The sequence below is a fragment of the Protomyctophum parallelum genome (genome assembly GCF_964188405.1).
Source record: "Protomyctophum parallelum genome assembly, chromosome: 13".
Classification (NCBI taxonomy): Eukaryota; Metazoa; Chordata; class Actinopteri; order Myctophiformes; family Myctophidae; genus Protomyctophum; species Protomyctophum parallelum.
In genome coordinates, this window is record NC_139708.1 from 21,454,899 (window position 1) to 21,475,907 (window position 21,009).

Consider the following 21,009-nt stretch of genomic DNA (forward strand, 5'->3'; position numbering starts at 1 on the left):
TGGCCTGGCAGAAGTGACTGGGTTATTTCCTTCCATTTTGGATTACAGGTCATAGTGATGAATAAATCCGGTTTTCCTTTTTCACGAACGATAGCCATTGCGTCTTGGAACTGGTGTGTATACCAACGTGGTGATCCGTAGAGAGTAGAGGGTAGTATTGTGATCCTTCCTGGAAGGATGGCTTCATCAGATGCAATGGCATCTTGTACACATTTGTACTTTTCTGCTTTGAGTGTCTTCTGATTTTTGCGCATGAATTTTAGTCTCTGGCCCTCAATTTTCACTTGCTGATCACATACAAACTGTTGGCTCAGTTTCCCTGTAAGAAAAATAGTAAATGTAAGACAATGTCATGTTGTAAATGCAGGGCTTAGGGTGGAGGCAAATGCAAAATATGTGGAATGAGGGTATGTGAATGGAGGTATTGTACTGCGTAGTTGTAAGTGTGGAATTAGGTACATTACATATATGTGTTATGTGAAGTACCTGCACGGAGGAACAAATTGAAGTGAGTTGCTGGGTCACGTAGTTGAAGATGGTAGCGATAGAAGTCTGTGGCAGTGATCCCCTGTCGACCACCAGGTAGTCGTTGATTGAGTGCGAGATGATAGCCATAGTTGCCTTCAGGGTAGAGCAGTACATAACTGAGGGGATCATAGAGTGGGTGAAGAGGGTGGATCCGCTTTGGCCCACCACTCCGAAGTTGTATCTGTACGTCGATGGGTCCAAACTGTTGGTTTTCTGTAGCTCCTGGAACAATGACAGCAATGTCTGTGCCACTTGGGAGGTTGACTGTACCTGTGTGGAGAGGGGGGAGGGTGTTGTGAAAATTGTCTCTGGAATGAGTATAGTAGCTGTAGTAATGTCTGTGAAAGGTTGTATTTGCGATATTGTGATCAAGGATGTGTAGTGTCATGTGGAGTGGTGTAGCGAATGTGAAAGTGTTGTGAGTTACAAACCTGGGTGGATGTTCCGTGGAGCGTTGGCACTGAGGTTGATGTACATCTCTGTAGCAGGATCTTTAGCAGCAAGTTCTGCAGCTGTTTTAAACTGTTGTATGAGAGGGTTACAGTTGTGCAAAGCTGCCTGTGCTTGTTCCAGTAGGTGTTCGTCGAGGTTTTGGTTCGAATGGTGTGCTCTGCGGTTGCGTAGTTCATGTTGTGGATCATGCACATAGATTTGTGCAAAACAGGGTATAGCAGAATCGGATTCAGGAAGTAGAGGGCCAATTGTATGATACATCTTGCCTTGAATACGCAGGGTTGGGTTGAAGCCAGGTTCTGGTTGGGGTTGTGTCATTCCAATGGAGGCCATAGCCAGAGCGTTGTTGTACCTTCTGGCATCTCGCACAAACTGTGGGTTTAGAAATAATTCTCTGATGGTCTGTGGAGGTTTGGGAGGGATTGAACCTGGTTTGGGGCTGTCAGGGTCGTAACGGAGATCGACACGACCATTGGAACAGCAGAATCCTGGTCTCTCCTCTTTCCAACAATATGCGCCACATGCTGAGCACTTGGAGCATTCGAAAAGGCTGACTGTGCCGAGTGTGTGTGTGGCATCATACAGAGTCTCATCAAAGTATTGCATGTCATCAGGACATGCTGTGCGACGTCCTTGTTGCGTTGTTTGAGCCAACCTCTGAGAGTACAGTGCTGCGCGTGCAGTAGCGTGTGCAGTAGTGTCAACACGCTGCCGGTGGTCATGTTGGGCAGGTGTTTCAGCTGCGCGGGCAGTAGCTTGTGCAGTAGTAGCAGCACGTCGACGGCGCTCATGTTGGGCAGGTGTTTCAGCTGCGCGGGCAGTAGCTTGTGCAGTAGTAGCAGCACGTTGACGGCGCTCATGTTGGCCAGGTGTTTCAGCTGCGCGGGCAGTAGCTTGTGCAGTAGTAGCAGCACGTCGACGGCGCTCATGTTGGGCAGGTGTTTCAGCTGCGCAGGCAGTAGCTTGTGCAGTAGTAGCAGCACGTCGACGGCGCTCATGTTGGGCAGGTGTTTCAGCTGCGCGGGCAGTAGCTTGTGCAGTATTAGCAGCACGTAGACGGCGCTCATGTTGGTCAGGTGTTTCAGCTGCGCGGGCAGTAGCTTGTGCAGTAGTAGCAGCACGTCGACGGCGCTCATGTTGGGCAGGTGTTTCAGCTGCGCGGGCAGTAGCTTGTGCAGTAGTAGCAGCACGTCGACGGCGCTCATGTTGGTCAGGTGTTTCAGCTGCGCGAGCAGTAGCTCTTGAAGTAGCTTCAGCATGTAGACGGCGGTGACGTTCGGCAGGTGTTTCTGCTGTGCGAGCTTGTTGTTGTGCGTTTGTCCTAGCACGCCTTTGCGTGTCAAGTGAAACAGTGTTTGGGGTTGTTGTGGGGTTCATTTTTTTCTTTTTCTTTTTTGTGCTGAACTTGGTTTTCCGCTTTGGTCTAGTTTGTGTATTTGGGGCACGGGGAGGAGCAGTAGCACTGGTGGTGGATGGGTTAGGGTCGCCTTTGAAGTCAGCAGGTTCTGAAATGTGTAGCATTCATGAGTTATTAATAGTGATGGAGAGAGTTGTGTGCATGATGACATATTTTATGGTTATGTTGTGAATGAGTTTAGTAGCAAAAATGCAGTACAGGGGATAAGAGGAGTAGTTACCTGTGGCCAGAGGCCTTTCCAATGAGGGGAAGTGTGTCGTTGTGTGGTGACTGTCCGCATGGTGCTGACCTGAGAAGGTAGGGATGAAATGTAAATATTGTGTTATGAGAAGTAATGAGAACATGTCATCTGTGGAAGGAAGGTAATGTGATACATGTAGTACGGTATATACAATTTGACTGGGAGAAGGAGAGTAGTTTCTGGGCAATGTGTGGGCAATGACACACACAAACACACACACAAACACACACACACACACAGCAGGGGAGTGGGGGAGGTGTGACACTGGTACACACACACACACACACACACACACACACACACACACACACACACTATCTCGATCTTCCCTTACATTTCAATGTGCTGATAGTTGCACATGCAGTCACACACACACACACACACACACACATACAGCAGGGGAGTGGGGGAGGTGTGACACTGGTACACACACACACACACACACACTATCTCGATCTTCCCTTACATTTCAATGTGCTGATAGTTGCACATGCAGTCACACACATTGGCAATACATCACATAGATAGAAGTAGTCATCATCACATGTGTAAGCTAAGAACGTAACAGTGGTGCCTTGCTATGCCTTGAACTGAAGTCTATTTGCATATCAATTGTTCCACCCTCCACAGGCAGGAAGTCAATCTATGGCTGAGAAGACAGTGATTCCAAATTATTTTGAGTGATATTTGATCTGATATTATCTTTAGGGTCTTAAAATAGACCACCTGGGGGTTTTGACCTTCCTGCTTAGCAGATAAGTGACACTATGCATTTTACGACACACACACACACACACACACACAGGGACAAAGGTGAGTCCCACTTCAGCGACGTTTAACATATTTTGCCATTTTTATAAATTGCAGCATTTAACTCCAATTTCATTTTATATGGTTATACTGTGGTTATATTCATGTAGAAAACGAAGAAGAAATTATTATTATAACTAAAGGTAGCAAAATAAATTAAAATAAAATAAATAAATAAACATTCATACTACATATTATTTTGGCTATATGAAATCTATAATAATTCTGCCAGTTTTAACTGTTAATAAAGGAGGTAGGCTGTGAACAGCAGCACACATCATCATCATTAGCAGATGATGATGTTAGATTTAGAAAATAGGGTTGCTAGTATTTTCTGTTGCCCTGCAGTTGGCTTTGGCACTTCTTTTTCGGGGGGGGGGTGGGGGGGCGGCATGTTAATCTGTGATGGCACCGGTCCACAACACACAACATACAACAGTGTCGGCGTTTGTTACACAATGTGTTTCCCATTAAATCGGGTATACTCCGTTTATGCTCAACAATGTTCCCGTCTTTCTGTCGGAGGCTGCAGCGCCGTGTAGAGGAGAGAGTTGCGACAACCCCGTTCACTGTTTATTCACGGAGCTTCATGGGTCACTGAACGGTATGTTGTCGTCACTCTCTCTCTCTAAACGGCTCTGGTCTACAGGCTGCGCTCGCAGCGCAGCGCTCCGCTCACTACTCAGCGCTCTCTCTGAGCAAGATGGTGGCGCCCGTCAGACTATGTTGTTACAAATAGTACAAAGATTCTTACGTGGATTTTATCGCACACACACACACACGGGGTGGAGATTTTGTCATGCCTGCGGTCCTGAGTGGAATACGCTTTGCAGTTAATGTACACGGGTTGTTGTCGTCACTCTCTCTCTCTAAACGGCTCTGGTCTACAGGCTGCGCTCGCAGCGCTCCGCTCACTACTCAGCGCTCTCTCTGAGCAAGATGGTGGCGCCCGTCAGACTGTGTTATTGTTAATAGTACAAAGATTCTTACGTGGATTTTATCGCACACACACACACACACACACACACACGGGGGGTGGGGATTTTGTCATGCCTGCGGTCCTGAGTGGAATACGCTTTGCAGTTAATGTACACGGGTAGTGCGTGCGTGAAGTAAATTGTGAGGTAACTTGTTCGATACACAGGCATGCAAGCAAAGAAGCAACATGAGACGGAATGCTTACCTGTTGCGTTAGTGGTGGACTGGTTGTTGTTGGTACGGGCAGGAGCGCGAGTGAGACACTGACGCTTTGCATTGCAGCTTCCAGAAAGTGAAAGTGATGGTCGTTTTGTTCGTGGCATGTTGTTTGATGTATGTAGTAATTGTGTCGAATCGATGCGTAGGCTACTGTTACTAAGGTGGAGTGTTCGCCTCAACCCTCATTCGCCTGTCCATGCAAAGGACAGTAGCCAGATGGGGAGGGGCCTGAGGTGGTGTGTGTGGAGCAGATCAACACACACACACACACGCGGCGCCAAATTGTATAGGGCACTCTTTGTTGTGTTGCGGCGGTAGCTAGAGGAAGCATGCCAGTGGGGTAACGGTGAGAACGGTGGCCTGTGATGCAGGTGTCGCTAAGGGGCGGAGGTGTGTGAGGGTGCGAGGTTAATTCACTAATAAATTAATTAATAATCATTAATGTGTCAAATCGAAAAAAGGGCTCCGTCACGCCCTCCATATTCATATGGTCAATGCCTGTGTGAAAAGTGGGAGCGATTGGTGCAGGCAATGAGGAGATAATGAGGAGATAAAATGCGGTCGGACACACACACACTCACAGTCACACACACTCAGACATTCGGTGAATTATAGTTTGATGTACTGTCACTGGCACCGCTGTGCTGGAGTGGACGTTATTGAATCTCGCAAACACGTATACAACACTGATAATCTTTATTATTATTGGCTTTAAAATTTTTTTTATTCAGACAGACACTTTCGTGATACTCTTATTGGGAAATGTCGTCACTGTCTAGCCGAATGCGGAAGCAGAGACGTTATCAAGAGTCACTTTATCATGTTGTAAATATTAATATCTTTCAGTAATTTTTGTTGGTTTATTTCAACTGACTCCCAAGTCTGAGAGTAGCCTAACCGGTCAATTTGGTTACATTTATTTATACACCAGATCAGATTGTAGTATTTAAGTTGCAAGAAACTATTAAATATGTTGTTGGTTAGACAGTTAGCTCTGGTCCATAGCTCTAATGCTTGCAGGGCAGAATCGAAGCAGCTAGAAGGCTATATGGACCAGAGCTAGTTATACAGTCTACTCTATAAGCAGTAAAATCCTCAGCCTCAGGTTCACTCTTAATGTAGATCAGTGCTTCTCCCACATTAGTATGTCAAGAACCCTGAGCTTATTTGAAAATATTTTGTGCCAGGGACCCCGATAAAAGATGATTTTGGTTGCTGATTAGATTTAGAATTCGTCATCTACTGTACACTATCGTATCGCATTGTACTGCATTTTGTAAATGGGGAGATAATGCAGAGTGAAACCTCTACCATCTGATTAGTCTTGATTGATTACCCTAGACAGAAATGCAAATGTAACGACATTTGGGCTAAAAGGATAACAAAACCAAAAAGAAGTCCTGTGGACTTGTTTCTGTTGTTATTGTCTCCTCCTGTCATTGTCAAAATGAACAGTTTGATCATGTCACAGCTAACTTCTAGCATGAAACATGATCGAAATGTTCATTTAGCTGGGAAACTCCTCAAGGACCAATTTGGTTACATTTCTGTATGTGTAAACAAACCCCACCTTCACTTCACTCGATGGGTCGTTAGACAGTCCATAAATATTTTGTGTGTAATAATTGATAAGTTGAAGTTGACTTAAAAAAAAAAAACCTTTTACGCTGTAGATGGCAGATGTTTAATTATTCTTTTCCAAGAGACGGTGAACAGTTGTCATTTATGTCAATATTGTAGGTACTGACTCCCAGGACCTGATATCAACACGCAAACATGTCTGGAGCGTGTCAGGACAGACGGAGTCGTTGGCATGAGATACAGAAAGGACTACAGTTCATTCAGTAAGTTTTCTTCTTGAATGCGGCTTGTCACCTGCTGCTCCACACAGTACTGAAACCCTCCGTGTTCATTTTACGCTGATTATTATATATTTTTTAATAATAACCATACGGGTTACATTTGGTTGTTCTCTTACTGTTACATTAGTACACACTACAAATGGATGGACATTACAAATCAATACAGAGGATTTCACTGTGTGCACTGTTATTAAACCTAATCAGATTTGTGAGAAGAAAATGGGGATGCTTATTTATTAAGTTGTGACATTTTGACACGCCATAGATTAGAAAGGTAAACGCATCTGAAGCCAATGACATTAGCTGGCCTGGTGGTCCATTTAATTTGTTTACTGTAGGGGTTTCTGTGTGCCAGCATAAAGTTAACAGTACATGAGTTGTCCATGCAGGCACACAGTGACCCCTGAATCAGTGGTTTTCAACCCTTTTCATATCGAGGCCCATTATGTTTTTCAGCATTTGAGCCACGGACCACCATTTGATGAGATCTATAGATTTACTGACCCAAAACTAAAGAATTTTGTTATCATTGGATAGGATTTTGTCCACGATTCCATTCTCTAATTATGTTGACTTATTGTACTGTAAGTTATGCAGATGTTTAACAATGATTTTACACTTTCAAAAGTTAAATAACTAATAAGGGTCCATTTGGTTACAAACCACTGACCTAAATGAAGTATACCCAGAATTAATTAAGTTATTACAATGAGCTGTGTTTAACCATGACACCACGTGTCAAAATGCCTCCTGAGGAAAAAGGTCTGTTCCTTCAAAACAGAAGACTATTTATTTCTAGCATTAGTAAAGACAGCAAGTATTCATCAGCACAAATGGACAGCTGTCCCTGAAGTTATGACGTCTTATTAGATCACTTTTGCAGTATGAGTTCCAGGTAGTGCTGCACAATTAATCTAAGAAAGATTGAGATCTAGATTCAGACACCTATGCAATCTCATTTCTAAATTTGAGCAAGAACGGTGCAGCACTAGTTGACCGTCCAATTCATTTTAGTTAGTCTTATGTTTTTGCTACAAGAAAGAGACTTTAAGAGAGTTTAAGTCAAGTACTTTGATGTCTGTTTAAAGCCACAGTAGTTGGCTCCAGGTACCACACTTTGAATGTAGTAATGTTCAGCAACTACAGACAATACATATTTTCATGGACATTTCTTTTTAATCGTGAGCATCGTGATCTCAAGAAGATTGAGATTCACATTTGAGCAAGTATCGTGCTGCACTAGTTCCAGGCTTAGTTAGTTGGATCATTAGCCTACATTGAGTTTGAGACTGTACTTGGAAAAACAGACCAAACGTGGCACTTATTGTCACGAGAATGCTTTCCTGACCCAATTTGCAGATTTGCAAGCCTATTACCTATAGGTAGGCCAACAGGTTATATGCTTTGTTTATGTTCGTTTTATTCAGAGATTTGACAGTTTCTAATCAAAACCACACAAACTAATAGAAGGAAAATGACGTCCTCTGCGTAGATTGAGATTGCTAGATTGCATTTAAATACAGAAGACAATCTGATGCAAGAAGTGACACAATTGGTGCATTCATTACAGAAGATAAATTATACATACGACATTATACATACATAAAACGTAATTAAGGCACATCATAATTTTACAACATTAGCTGTGAGACAGATGTATTTATAAAGAAAATAGCATAATATTGTGTTTTTAAGATTACATTTATGCTATGTGTAAATTAAATGGCATAATGTTTTACTATGCATTGTGTCACGTTGGGCCACAGAAGACCTCACCTCACCAGGCTTTCCACCTCGGAGGAAAGCCTGGTCTCTGTTACAAAATCGCTGTGTGAACCGGTCTGGAGCGGAGGATATTGCTACGTCATGTTGTAGTACTGTTTTGTAGTCATCAAACAATCAATCAGAACTTCCTTTTCCTTCAAACCGGAAGAATTACAGTAAAAGCTCTCGTAGCCTGTGGCTTTTAATGAGAAAAATCGGTTTGAGGGAAAAGGAAGTTCCGATTGATTGTTCCTGCCTGATGACTACAAAACAACACTACAACATGACGTAGCGATATCATCATTTTCATCATGACCGTAGATATAAACCCGAAAAGGAATGCTGCCCAGGCTAGGCCTCCTTAGGAATCTGTACAAAGGAATGGGCTCAGAGAATTTCTATAGTCTTGAGTTTCCAGATGGTGGCATTTCGTTTCTCTTTCTGGTTCACTTTCTCATAGCTTCGTTTGGTTGGTTCAGCAGACTCATTTGTTCCGGCAACACACATGAAGATGTCATATCGTGTTTCTGGTTCAAACACGTAGCCACCCGGTCGTCAGAAAACAAAGACTATGAGTAATGCATCCCTATGTTCCATGTTCCCCGGGTTCTATGTTCCCTACTTACCTTAGGGTTAGGCGGTAACATAGAACCTGATGGGCATCAATATGTTCCCCTTATGTACAGAGCCTGCTGAAATCATAATGTTAGGTCTGACTTTCCTGTTTTGTATTTCTTGAAACCATCTTAATTTGGGGGCAGAGAAAATATTAAGATTCACATACTGTACTGTATTTTTTATTAGTGGTTGGTTATTGTATTGTCACAGAAAGATTGCTTCTTTGCATTTAGATCAACTCTGCCTTTTCCTGGAACACAAGAGCAGTACGAGGTAAGGATAACATAACACTATTTCTATTCTCATAGTAGAACTCGTGTTTTGTTATTTCATTTTTTTAAAGCTAGTTTGTGTGTGTGTGATATTTTTTATGAACGTTCTATATTCTCATAGTAATCATCACTATCCACGGTTTGTTCAGTTATTGGGGTTGCCCCATCTTGAAGCGGGCTTTAAATTTCATCCAGTCAGGAAAGAGAACTCCACAAAGATCATTTATCAGCTTGTGATCCAATTCCAAATTTGTCTGCTCGGCTTTTTCCCTCTTTTTTTTGTCATCACTTTGGGTTTCACTTGTTTATCCTGTATGAGTTCTCTCTCTTGATTGGATGAAGTTGTTGTCCCGACCTAAACATGTACTGGAGAGACTGAACAAACACTATAATGATTACTATGAATATATTGCTATTTAACACTTTAATTAATTTAGCAATATGCTACAGGCACAGATAAAGGCTGACCCATACAAAATTACATGAATTCAAAGCCAAATCACAGATATTATATGCACGATGTCCAATGTAGTATTTAAACTAATTATTTTCTGTATTCAGGTGTTCATTGAGGACCTTGTGTGGAATCTTTTTGGAGAAGGAAATGATGTGTTTAATGAAGGGGAATGGACAAAATCCATTGAAATGTACACTGAGGCCTTGAGTATCGCAGAATATGCAGATTCTGAAGAGATCGCTGTTCCGTCAGGACTACTAGAAAAATTGTATGCAAATCGTGCTGCAGCATACTTAAATATTGTACCGGTAAGAGAGAGAGAGAGAGAGAGAGAATGATAAGTTCTATTTTATTTTCAGTAATTTGCGAATGCGCATATCCAATTTATACAATTATTTTTGTAAACCAATGCACATGATTCCTTGAGTGTTTAAACCTAGGCAGAAACATGTCTTGGTTGTTTGAGAAGAGTACGTTGAGTAAAACCAGTAGTTGTCATGTTGACTAACTACTGGACACATCAGAGATATTTTATTGTATTATGTCCAAGACCACTGCACTCCTTTATCTAGTTTTACTATATCTACACTGTAATAACAATGGCAATAACCAGGCAGTAACATCTGAAAGAGGGGGGGAAACAAACCTACATTCTGTTCAGTGTCTCCAAATATGTGTTAATTACATGCTACATCATAGCTTCCATACCTGACCTGTGCCACCCTGTATTTCAAATCATGACACCATTCCATTTCATGTTGTGAACATGTATAACAATCAGTCTGTCTTTGAGACATTTTCATTTATTTTCCTTAGGGGATCTATGACCAGGCATTAGACGACTGTGAGAAGGCACTTCAGTTGAATGAAGGAAACTACAAAGCATTGTACAGAAAAGCAAAGTCCTTGAAGGAGCTGGGGAGACATCAAGAAGCCTATGAGGCTGTTGCCAAGTGTTCTCTAGCAGTGCCTCAGGTGAGGGATCGGATTTGTTTCTTGTGACGTTGCCGTCACACGGTTATTTCAGTTGTCATGTGTATATTGAGTTTTCAAAGCGATTTGGTTAACTTAAAGCGTACACTTGAACTTCGTACGCCCAATGGCGCAGGATGACTCATTTTACGTATTGTTCACAGCTTCAACATTAGGTGAAGTACATGGAAGACAGATATTTTCCCCACATAGTTCCATACAATAAATAACTAGAAAAAGTGCCCTACTGGGCACAGGTCTCCACCAGGATGAGCAGATGTGAAGAATTCCAGGCAAAGGTTTTTCCTTGGCCTCTAGGGAGTTGGCATACAAAGTTATCCACAGATCCGTGCAGTTAGAGGTAAAAACAGTTTTCGGCCAGTTATAGCGCCACCTTGAGGCTGAGTTGAAATTGTTCATGTGGCATTTCGTCCTCGGCCTAGTGGGAATGTGGGTGCACAATTTCACGGAAATCACGCGATGTGTTCATGATTTGCAGCATTTTTTAAACTGAGCACTCCTGTGCACTTTGGAAGCCAATCTTAACCAATCAGGATGGAGTCTGAGAAATCTGAAAGACTGGTTTCGTTGGATGGCTGTAGAGAGACTGTGTACCAATTTGCGTGATGTTTGGACAGAATCTGTAGGTGTACTGTGCAAAAACTTGTTTTGCACAAAGCGGCCTCCTGGTGGCGCTATAACAGGCCGTTCTGGAAATCTGAAAGACTGGTTTCGTTGAATGGCTCTAGAGAGACTGTGTACCAATTTGCGTGATGTTTGGACAAAATCTGTAGGTGTACTGTGCAAAAACTTGTTTTGCACAAAGCGGCCTCCTGGTGGCGCTATAACAGGCCGTTCTGGAAATCTGAAAGACTGGTTTCGTTGAATGGCTCTAGAGAGACTGTGTACCAATTTGCGTGATGTTTGGACAAAATCTGTAGGTGTACTGTGCAAAAACCTGTTTTGCACAAAGCGGCCTCCTGGAGCGGCCTCCTGGTGGCGCTATAACAGGCCGTTCTGGAAATCTGAAAGACCGGTTTCGTTGAATGGCTCTAGAGAGACTGTGTACGAATTTGCGAGATGTTTGGACAAAATCTGTAAGTGTACTGTGCAAAAACTTGTTTTGCACAAAGCGGCCTCCTGGTGGCGCTATAACAGGCCGTTCTGGAAATCTGAAAGACTGGTTTCGTTGAATGGCTCTAGAGAGACTGTGTACCAATTTGCGTGATGTTTGGACAAAATCTGTAGGTGTACTGTGCAAAAACTTGTTTTGCACAAAGCGGCCTCCTGGTGGCGCTATAACAGGCCGTTCTGGAAATCTGAAAGACTGGTTTCGTTGAATGGCTCTAGAGAGACTGTGTACCAATTTGCGTGATGTTTGGACAAAATCTGTAGGTGTACTGTGCAAAAACCTGTTTTGCACAAAGCGGCCTCCTGGAGCGGCCTCCTGGTGGCGCTATAACAGGCCGTTCTGGAAATATGAAAGACCGGTTTGGTTGAATGGCTCTAGAGAGACTGTGTACCAATTTGCGTGATGTTTGGACAAAATCTGTAGGTGTACTGTGCAAAAACTTGTTTTGCACAAAGCGGCCTCCTGGTGGCGCTATAACAGGCCGTTCTGGAAAGTTTGGGGCAGAGGTTCATCGTTGGCATCCAGGGAGTGTGTGTGCAAAATTTGGCATCGACCGGGTTAACGGTGGCCGAGATTAGCTGCTCACGGACACACACACGGACGGACGGACGGACGGACACACACACACACGGACGGAGTGCAAAACATACTCTCCCCCTAGGCCTTCGGCCTGGTGGAGACAACAAGCACATAATTTATAAGCTACGAGTCATGACCATGTCTCAGTTTGCACTCGAGCGATTGACAGAGATATCACTTGATCTTTGACAGTGATCTTTTCTGACCATAACCTTGATTTCATCCTTGACCTGACCTTCTCAAAAGTTGATCACCTCTGTGGCGCAGCCAAGTTCCATTCTCAAATGACCTGGCTAAAACGGCCAGGAGATTGAGATTGAGATTTAGTGGTTCAGTGCAGGTCCTCCACCATCTAAGTAAGCAAATACACATTTACGCACTACTAACAGTTCAACCCATTTAGACCTGATGTTGAAATTAAAAAAAAGTATTCTAAATCATGACTGAAAAACCTATGTTTCTATGTCAGTCAAACATCTTCATGTCAAGGACCCCCAAAAACTATATGTATAACATATCTGAAAATATGTTTTTCCAGGGATCCCCCAGAAGCAAAGATTTTAGTTAAAAATGTTCGCTGTGAAAGAAGTATCTACAAGCGAGTGCCGCGCTACGAGCTTGTAGATCTGCTATAGTTGTGTTACAACTGAAATCTTGCATCTAGACTGTAGTAGGTGTAAAGACCTCTGTAAAGCTGTGCATTTTATGCCGCGTCATTTTGATAACTTGGAGGATGTGGAAAAGGAAAAGTGAATCCTACCAGCTGTTTTGCATCAGCACCGTAATTTCTGAGACTGATTACACCCCAGAGAAATTTATGACGACAGATTTATACAAAATTGCACTTTAGTTATTCATGAGCGGAGATGCTAAGAATTACTGACCTGCTGGCAGAGACAATTGGGGACATTGATTGCCCAATCATTTTTAATTAAAAACAAGACAAACACTAATTGAGAACACAATCTCCCTTCCCTCCCTCTCTCCTCCTGTGTGTAACATTAAGGCCATTAAGGCCTACAGAAAAAAGAGACTCGCAAAAAGAGTCCTCTTCCATTGAAAAAAATAAAGATAATTTACATAAAATGTAAGGCGTGGTGGGCCCCCATGTAACACTGTTATATGCATATAGGGGAAACGCTATTTGGTAATTAAAGTTAGAAAAACCTTGAATAGGAGCTCAAGGTCTGTTCTTAGATATGGAGAGAAATGGTGTGAACCCAATAGGCATGCCCAGGCGGGTTCCTCACTTGTGAATCTGGCCTGTCATTCACAATATGGATGAAAGCATTCTTTGGACATTATAGACCAGTGGTTCTCAAACCTTTATATTTCAAGGACACCCAGTCTTGCAATAACTCAGGGTGTACAAATAGGTCTGAGTTACAGGCCTATAAGGGTCCAGTTCGTCTTTATTTCTAGATGTCTAAGTAGTTTTGATAATAATAATAATAATATAATTTAAATATCTTGTTTCCCTAGGATCCCAATGTCATACAATTGACTCAGGACCTTGCCAAATTGCTGGGATTGAAAATCCGTAAAGCTTATGTTAGGAGTAAGGTATGCATGTCTTGGATTAAAGGTGCTGTAAGTGATTGTTTTGATTAAAAAGTTAAAGTTCTATTATTCTGATAGTCATGCTTTCCGAGAGTTTAATGAACAAAAAATACATGGTCAGGTGCGTCGCCAATTTCAGGGAGAGAGAACCCAATTTTTACCCCATTTTATAGTCTTCCAATTCAAATTTGTCTGCTCATTTCTTTGTTTCGTCACCTGTCTATCCTGAATCCTGTGTGGTTTCTCTCTCCTGATTGAAAACAATTGGTATCCTGACCAGAACATTTATTTTCCGTTCAGGAGCTGTAGAGACTCCTGTTACAAAACACTGTCTAGCAATGATTACTAGTCCTAAGTTGTTATGTAATAAGGATGGGCTTATAAGCTTCTGCCTATTCATTTTCGATCGTGTTTATTTATTTTTTTAATGTAATTGTCTAACTGAATAGATCGAAATAAACCATTAATTCATTCGTACTATGGGAATATAGAGCTATTTAACACCCCAACCAAAATATATCGCCTACACTGCCTTAAACCAAGATCTTTTATTTTCTCACACTATGCATTAAGTCCAAGTTTAACAGTATGAACATCTGAATCGTTTGCTAAATCGTTACAACACTTTGTGTGCGTCACGTTTCTTTGTGTAACCTGTTCTTTTTTTCTTTTTTCTTAGCCTGCCTTGAACGTCTTGAATGAATCAAGTTATTCAGAAACATCAGGGTCATCTCCTGGGTCTGCTTCTGTGGATGATATAGAAATAGGTAAGCCATCACTTGCTTAAAGACAATGTCTTTGAAGTCATTGTCAAAGGACCGTTCTAACTATCTTCCTCATGTTTTAGAAGTTTCTAGGGTGTCTCAGGATAGTGGGATTTTACTACCGGTCCAAGCTCCAGTGGCAATGAACCCGCCTTCGAATGACAAAGCTGCGGATGAACATCCTCCCAGCAATATCTCTTCTGTATCTCCAATTGAGGCCTGCAACTTCGAGCCTGTCCCAGTGCCTGCGTCTGTGCCTATGCCCAAGGCGGTGTCTCATTGTGTGCCCACACTGGTCAATGGGTCTAGAGCAAGCACATCCTACTCTTTGCCTGAATCCCATCAAGATTTTGAAAATGATATCATTGGTGATATCATTGGTGATGACCTTGATGATCTACTAGACCTAGCAGGCCCCCCAGAATCAGCCATGGTTAGTGCATAAATTAACAAAGCTTAATCTTGTCCTTGTTTTAGTGTCAGCTTATTGTAGACATCTGTTGAGCCTTGCTGTGCCACATACCAATGTGAAATTAGACTATTGTTCTTTTCCCTCCAGGATATACCCACAATGAAGGGGCCTATTCCTTTGCCAACCAGTATTGCCTCAGGCAATTCCATGCCAAGTGCATTCTACATGCCTTCACATATGAACCAATTTCTCAACATGACGCAGCCGTGTACTGTAAATCTGCCGGCACCATATCACAAGTCTGGAACAAGTGTATATTTAGGTGCAGACACTTTGGATTCATTCACCTCACCCATGGATACATTGGATAGGCTTTCCATATCGGAGTATCCAAGAGGTAAGATCATTCACATAGTACTTTGGATTGTGTTTTAATGTGCAGTCCATAGTTTGTTTTAATGTACAAGCCATAGTCAAAAAATAATAATCTTTAATTTAACTGTAATTGTTAATGGTGTGTGTGTGTGCGTGTGCGCGTGCGTGCGCGTGCGTGTGCGTGCGTGTGCGTGCGTGCGTGCGTGCGGGTAAAATGGGGAGGGTTTAAAAAAAGGCAAAAGCATGCTCTGTTGCACTGGCCTAAAAGTGGGTCCTTAAAAACTGCTTCAACTTCTGAGATGTATGTGTATGTATTTAAAAGGGGGTCTTTTTTGTAAAATCCCAGCCCACAATACCTTCATATATTTAAAAATGATTCCAAAATAGGGTTACCAGTGAAGGGCAACATGCCTATTCACTGGGGACTATGCAAGGCAGAGGCGTCCACCCCCCTGAGTCCAAGTTAGACTAGACCGCATACCATTCTACATAGTACTTTGGATTGTGTTTTAATGTGCAGTCCATAGTTTGTTTTAATGTACAAGCCATAGTCAAAAAATAATAATCTTTAATTTAACTGTAGTTGTTAATGATGTATTCATGTATGTATGTAACCGTATTCATGTTTTTACTTGTGTAAAAAACATTTTATCATTTTGGCTGCTTAATTCATAGATCAGAACTTCACAGAATATGGTCAGCATCCCTTCATTACACAGGTGTGTACTGTACGTGTTCATAATTAATGCTTACATTTTAAATGATTTCTATATACATTCATACCAATATATTCTGTATTTCTTCCAAAATTGTTTTTCTCTTAGGTCAACAACCATGATTGCCCCATGGGAATGGCTGTAGGTATGCCCAATAACCCAGCCCTTCCTCCTGCTGTGGATTTGGCAAAAAATCCTTTAGCAGAAACTCATCAATTCAGACAAGCATGTTCACAATGTTTCGTCAAAACTGGTGAGACATGGTTTGATAGTTAAGGTAACAGTGCCACTGCTTTCTAACTTAACAAATCCAGTGACCATTGTTTAATGTGTTTGAACTCTACAGGGGCCGGGATGTTAGACTACACACTAAATACTGAAGAGCACAAATGCAAGAAGGATGCTTTGCTTGGTAGAATCAAACATCTACCAGACAAATCTTGGAAGCTAATCCGACCGAGACCAACGAGAAACCAATATGTTGGACCCTATTACCTGTGCAAGGGTAATTATTTCTGAGCTCATAATTATTTGTCAGGGTTCATTTTGTCTCTCACATGTAACATGTTATACAGCTGGATCACTAATAATGGAATGTATATAGATGTCACACTGATATCACATAGGCATGCACACACAGGCTCGCTGTCAAAGAACCGACCACTCATAAGACGCAATTGGACAAGAAGTCACGGCACTCATTATGTGAAAGTTAATTTCCATCAAGTCTTTGTCTGCAAAGAATGTGTACTTTTTCCCTTCTTTAAATAAATAATATTAAGTCAATAGCCATGTGGCCCATAGCATCTTTATATTAGAATATGAGCAGATCAAACATTTTGTAGGCCCTTTGAAGTATGCTACATGGTGTGGCTTCTTTGGGATCTCATCTCCCAGATTATGTAGTTTCACTTTCCACCCCATAGCCTGAAGAGACGGCCTGCTGCAGTATCCAATAACTAAATGGATATCCGTTCTTTAGAGACAGCTACACAAACAGCCTGTTTGTGTGAATGCAACAACAAAGAAACTTCGAAATTGACACTGTCTGGCGCCCGCTGGCCTAGTGGTCCAGGCGCATGCCACATGTGGGCTCTGGCCTGGCGGTGCCTTGCATTTTCCGTTCATGGCGACCTTTTCTGCATGTCTCTCCCCCTCTCTTCCTCCCTCTATCCTGTCACTCTTCACTGTAACTAACTGTGTTCTCTATGCGCTCGTAACACTCCGGTTCCGGTGCGATGAAAAACAACGGTAGTGAGAATTCTTCTTTTTGGATCAAATCAAGCTTGATTTGCGCCTCATTTCTCTAAACAATATGATGATCCCCGGTTACAAAATTTATATTTTGGGTGAATTAAATAACATTCATGGGACCCGTTGCGTAGCGATAATTCACTTCATGGCGGCTTTCAAACTAAAGGTGTCGCCAATATAAAATGACTGAATTGTGTACTCCAGGACCACCAGCCAGACACCTGATGGGGGTGTTGGGGCCCTCCAAATATTTTGGATGGCCGGGCCAAAAAGCTGAACTTAATTATGCATAATATTTATAGAAAATCTATATAAAAAGCAGTAAATGGCCATTTATGATGATGTACTGTACAATAAGAGCGCCCCCCATTTCACATGGGTGTGATGTTTTTTTACTTTGTACTTGCATGCTTGAGATGTTTCCTTTCCCAGTTAAAAACTATGTTTTTGTTAGTTACAAGTCATGTAAATACTAGCATTTTATTTTAACAATGAGAACATTAGAGGTAGCGCTTTTAATTGTTGTTCTTCCATGGAGGACCCTGGTGGTGCCACTTTCACAACCCACATGGCGCACTGCTTACTATCAGCGTGAGATGAGCACTGTTGAGTCACTCACAACCATTAAACAACAACATTCTGAAAACAATAACAAGCCAACCAGTGATGATATTGTTGAGACTTGGCACCCTGGCAGGCATTGATGTGTGCATGTTATGCCAGATTTACTTGGTTTACTGTGGTACAACGGTGTCGACTCGCGTGCCGAAAACAGACGATCCACAAGCTCACGGCGCATCGCCCAACCGTTCTGAACTTCAGAAGCATGCCACATAACTTAACTTTATTGGCGAGGCGGGTTATAGCGGGTTAAATAAAGCAATAAAGCATAATGGGATTTAACTTGTCCTCCTGCGAGTACGTTTGTGGAGCTGCATGCTTAGCTGGGCTTCATGGCTATTTGCATTCACCGACGCTGTTGTCACCAATAAATCCAAAAAGCAGACATTTTCGCATATAAGGGGGGTGAAGGAAGGAAGACAGGTTATCAATCATACGCAATTCACGTGCACAGTTGACGTGCAGATTGCGTGCAGTGTGAGAATACATGGGCTTCAAAATAAAAGCAAAATGAATGTATGTTTTATTTTCTAATTATCAAGTAATCTTTCGCGGGCCGGTCAGAATCAGCCCGCGGGCCGTACAATGCCCAGGTCTGAGCTAAATGCAACGTTTTAAACGGATATTTCATATTCTATTGCAGAAGTGTCCATTGGACAAGAGTGCCTATATCCTGGCCACTGTACATTTGCATATTGCCAGGAGGAGATTGATGTTTGGACCCTGGAGCGAAAAGGATTTCTCTACAGGGATTTGCTGTTTGATCCCTTTGGGCCCAACTATAGTGCCAAATTGACAGTCCCCAAGGTTCTACAGGAGCACCGTGGGATATTCATGTTTCTCTGCAGGGTGAGTCCTCTTTCTGTAGAATATTACATTTTTGACCCTCCTCCCCCCCAAGTGCAATTGATAGTATTTGTAGTGATGTTTTTGAGGGGACCTCCTACATCTGGCTTTTGAAATTACATCATGTTTTTATAATGTTTGTTTAGGTCACTAAAGCCAAGTCTATGGACTTTTTAACAATTCCATCATTCAAAAAATCCTGCACGCCACCCGAATCCATATGCACTACATCGCTTCACCCCAACTGCTATATTTACTGTACAAATATTACTATTGTCAGACACACTGTTATTGCGCAACATTTCGCTGTGACCCAAATTACATCACAACTTCCTCATTCTCCGGCACCTCCCCTTTTCACTGCACACACATACACACACGCACGTGCGCACACCCATACACAGGACACAGCAGCACGGTACAGCACAGTATGCTACAGTACAGTAGCGGACAGTATAGTACGGTACAGTATTGTACACTACCGTATAGTACAGTATGGCACAGTTCAGTATTATACAGTACGGTCCAGCATGCTACAATACGGTACAGTACGGTACATTATAGTACAGTACAGTAAAGAAGAGAGCAGAACAGAGTATAGTATAGTGGATACAGAACAGTACAGTAGAGAACAGAACAGTTGAGTACAGAACAGTACAGTCGAGTACAGTGCAGTGGAATACAGTCGAGTACAGTGCAGTGGAATACAGTAGAGTACAGTGCAGTGGAATACAGTCGAGTACAGTGCAGTGGAATACAGTCGAGTACAGTGCAGTGGAATACAGTCGAGTACAGTGGAATACAGTCGAGTACAGTACAGTGGAATACAGTCGAGTACAGTACAGTGGAATATAGTCGAGTACAGTACAGTGGAATATAGTCGAGTACAGTACAGCAGCGTACAGTGGAGTACAGCACAGTGGAATACAGTCCAGTGGAGTACAGCAGCGTACAGTAGAGTACAGTACAGTACAGTAGAGTAGAGTACAGTGGAGTACAGCACAGTGGAGTACAGTACAGTGTAATACAGTCCAGTGGAGTACAGCAGCGTACACTAGTACAGTACAGTACAGGAGTACAGCACAGTAGAGTATAGTACAGTAGAGTACAGTACAGCACAGTGGAGTACAGTACAGCACAGGACAGTGCAAAGGACTACAGTGCAGTACAGTACAGAGGAGTACAGTATACTTTTCCCGCTAGGTTGCCACATTTACGTCATCCAAGCAACTAGGTATATAGATTATAGAAACATTGCCACTTGCCATGCTTGCTTTTAGACGGAAATAAAAACAAGCAAAACAAACAATACGTTGCCAAGTTTGCACTTCCCAAGCAACTGTATATATGAAAACATCATGGGGTGCCATGTTTGTGTAAAAAAAAAAAAAAGGAAAAACAAAACAAAAATACAGCATCGAGTATCGCCCTCCCGTTATTGCCTTCTTCCCATTTGCGACACGTGGCGCTAGGATGAGCAGGCTATTCTAGTCTATATAATGAAGCTATACGCATGTATATGTCTACATAAAATGCTATCTAAGTTACTTAAGGCTTTTAATGTTTATTTACAGCAGTTAAACATTACCAGGCGCCCCTCACTTCACACGAGTGATGTGTGTATCTGTATTAATCCCTTGTTGATTTGCTACTTGTATGGAAATACAGTACATTTGCACTAGGTTTGATTCTTTATACTTCTTCCCAAAAATTGCAACTTCTAAAATGTGTCTGTCAACAGGTGTGTTTTGATCACAAACCCAGAATAATCAGCAAGCCCAACAAGGCCAACCCTACTGTTTGCTCTCATCCAGTGACGAAGCATGACTTTGAAGATAATAAGTAAGCAATGTAACATTTTAGGATTCTAACTCCAAGGTTGTTTGGTTTATGGCGAGGATAACTTGACGCTGTTTTGCATTCAGTCAAAACTGAAGTGTAACTATAATATGTAAACGTTCTACTTTTTTCAGGTGCCTGGTCCACATTTTAGAGGAAACCACAGTGCGTTACTCTAAAATTAGACCCTTGCATCCACAGTGCCAGCTGGACCTTTGTCGTCACGAGGTGCGCTTTGGCTGTGTGAGAGAAGATGATTGTTTCTTTGCCCACAGCCTGATTGAGTTGAAGGTCTGGATGATGCAACGGGACCTTGGTAA

The 21,009-nt window shown here is 42.3% G+C and overlaps 1 protein-coding gene across 1 annotated transcript in view; it reads left to right on the top strand.

Annotated features, from left to right (window-relative positions):
• zc3h7a (zinc finger CCCH-type containing 7A) overlaps positions 1–21,009 on the top strand; it is a 33,944-nt gene that overhangs the window by 5,337 nt on the left and 7,598 nt on the right. The window contains exons 2-15 of the mRNA XM_083779700.1: positions 6,387–6,490; positions 9,124–9,163; positions 9,724–9,927; positions 10,436–10,594; positions 13,785–13,865; positions 14,542–14,629; positions 14,710–15,059; positions 15,186–15,435; positions 16,089–16,132; positions 16,238–16,382; positions 16,476–16,634; positions 18,648–18,853; positions 20,592–20,692; positions 20,824–21,005. Coding sequence (XP_083635826.1) covers positions 6,423–6,490; positions 9,124–9,163; positions 9,724–9,927; positions 10,436–10,594; positions 13,785–13,865; positions 14,542–14,629; positions 14,710–15,059; positions 15,186–15,435; positions 16,089–16,132; positions 16,238–16,382; positions 16,476–16,634; positions 18,648–18,853; positions 20,592–20,692; positions 20,824–21,005 — 2,077 coding nt within the window. The 5' untranslated portion in view covers positions 6,387–6,422. The remainder of the gene's footprint in view (positions 1–6,386; positions 6,491–9,123; positions 9,164–9,723; positions 9,928–10,435; positions 10,595–13,784; positions 13,866–14,541; positions 14,630–14,709; positions 15,060–15,185; positions 15,436–16,088; positions 16,133–16,237; positions 16,383–16,475; positions 16,635–18,647; positions 18,854–20,591; positions 20,693–20,823; positions 21,006–21,009) is intronic.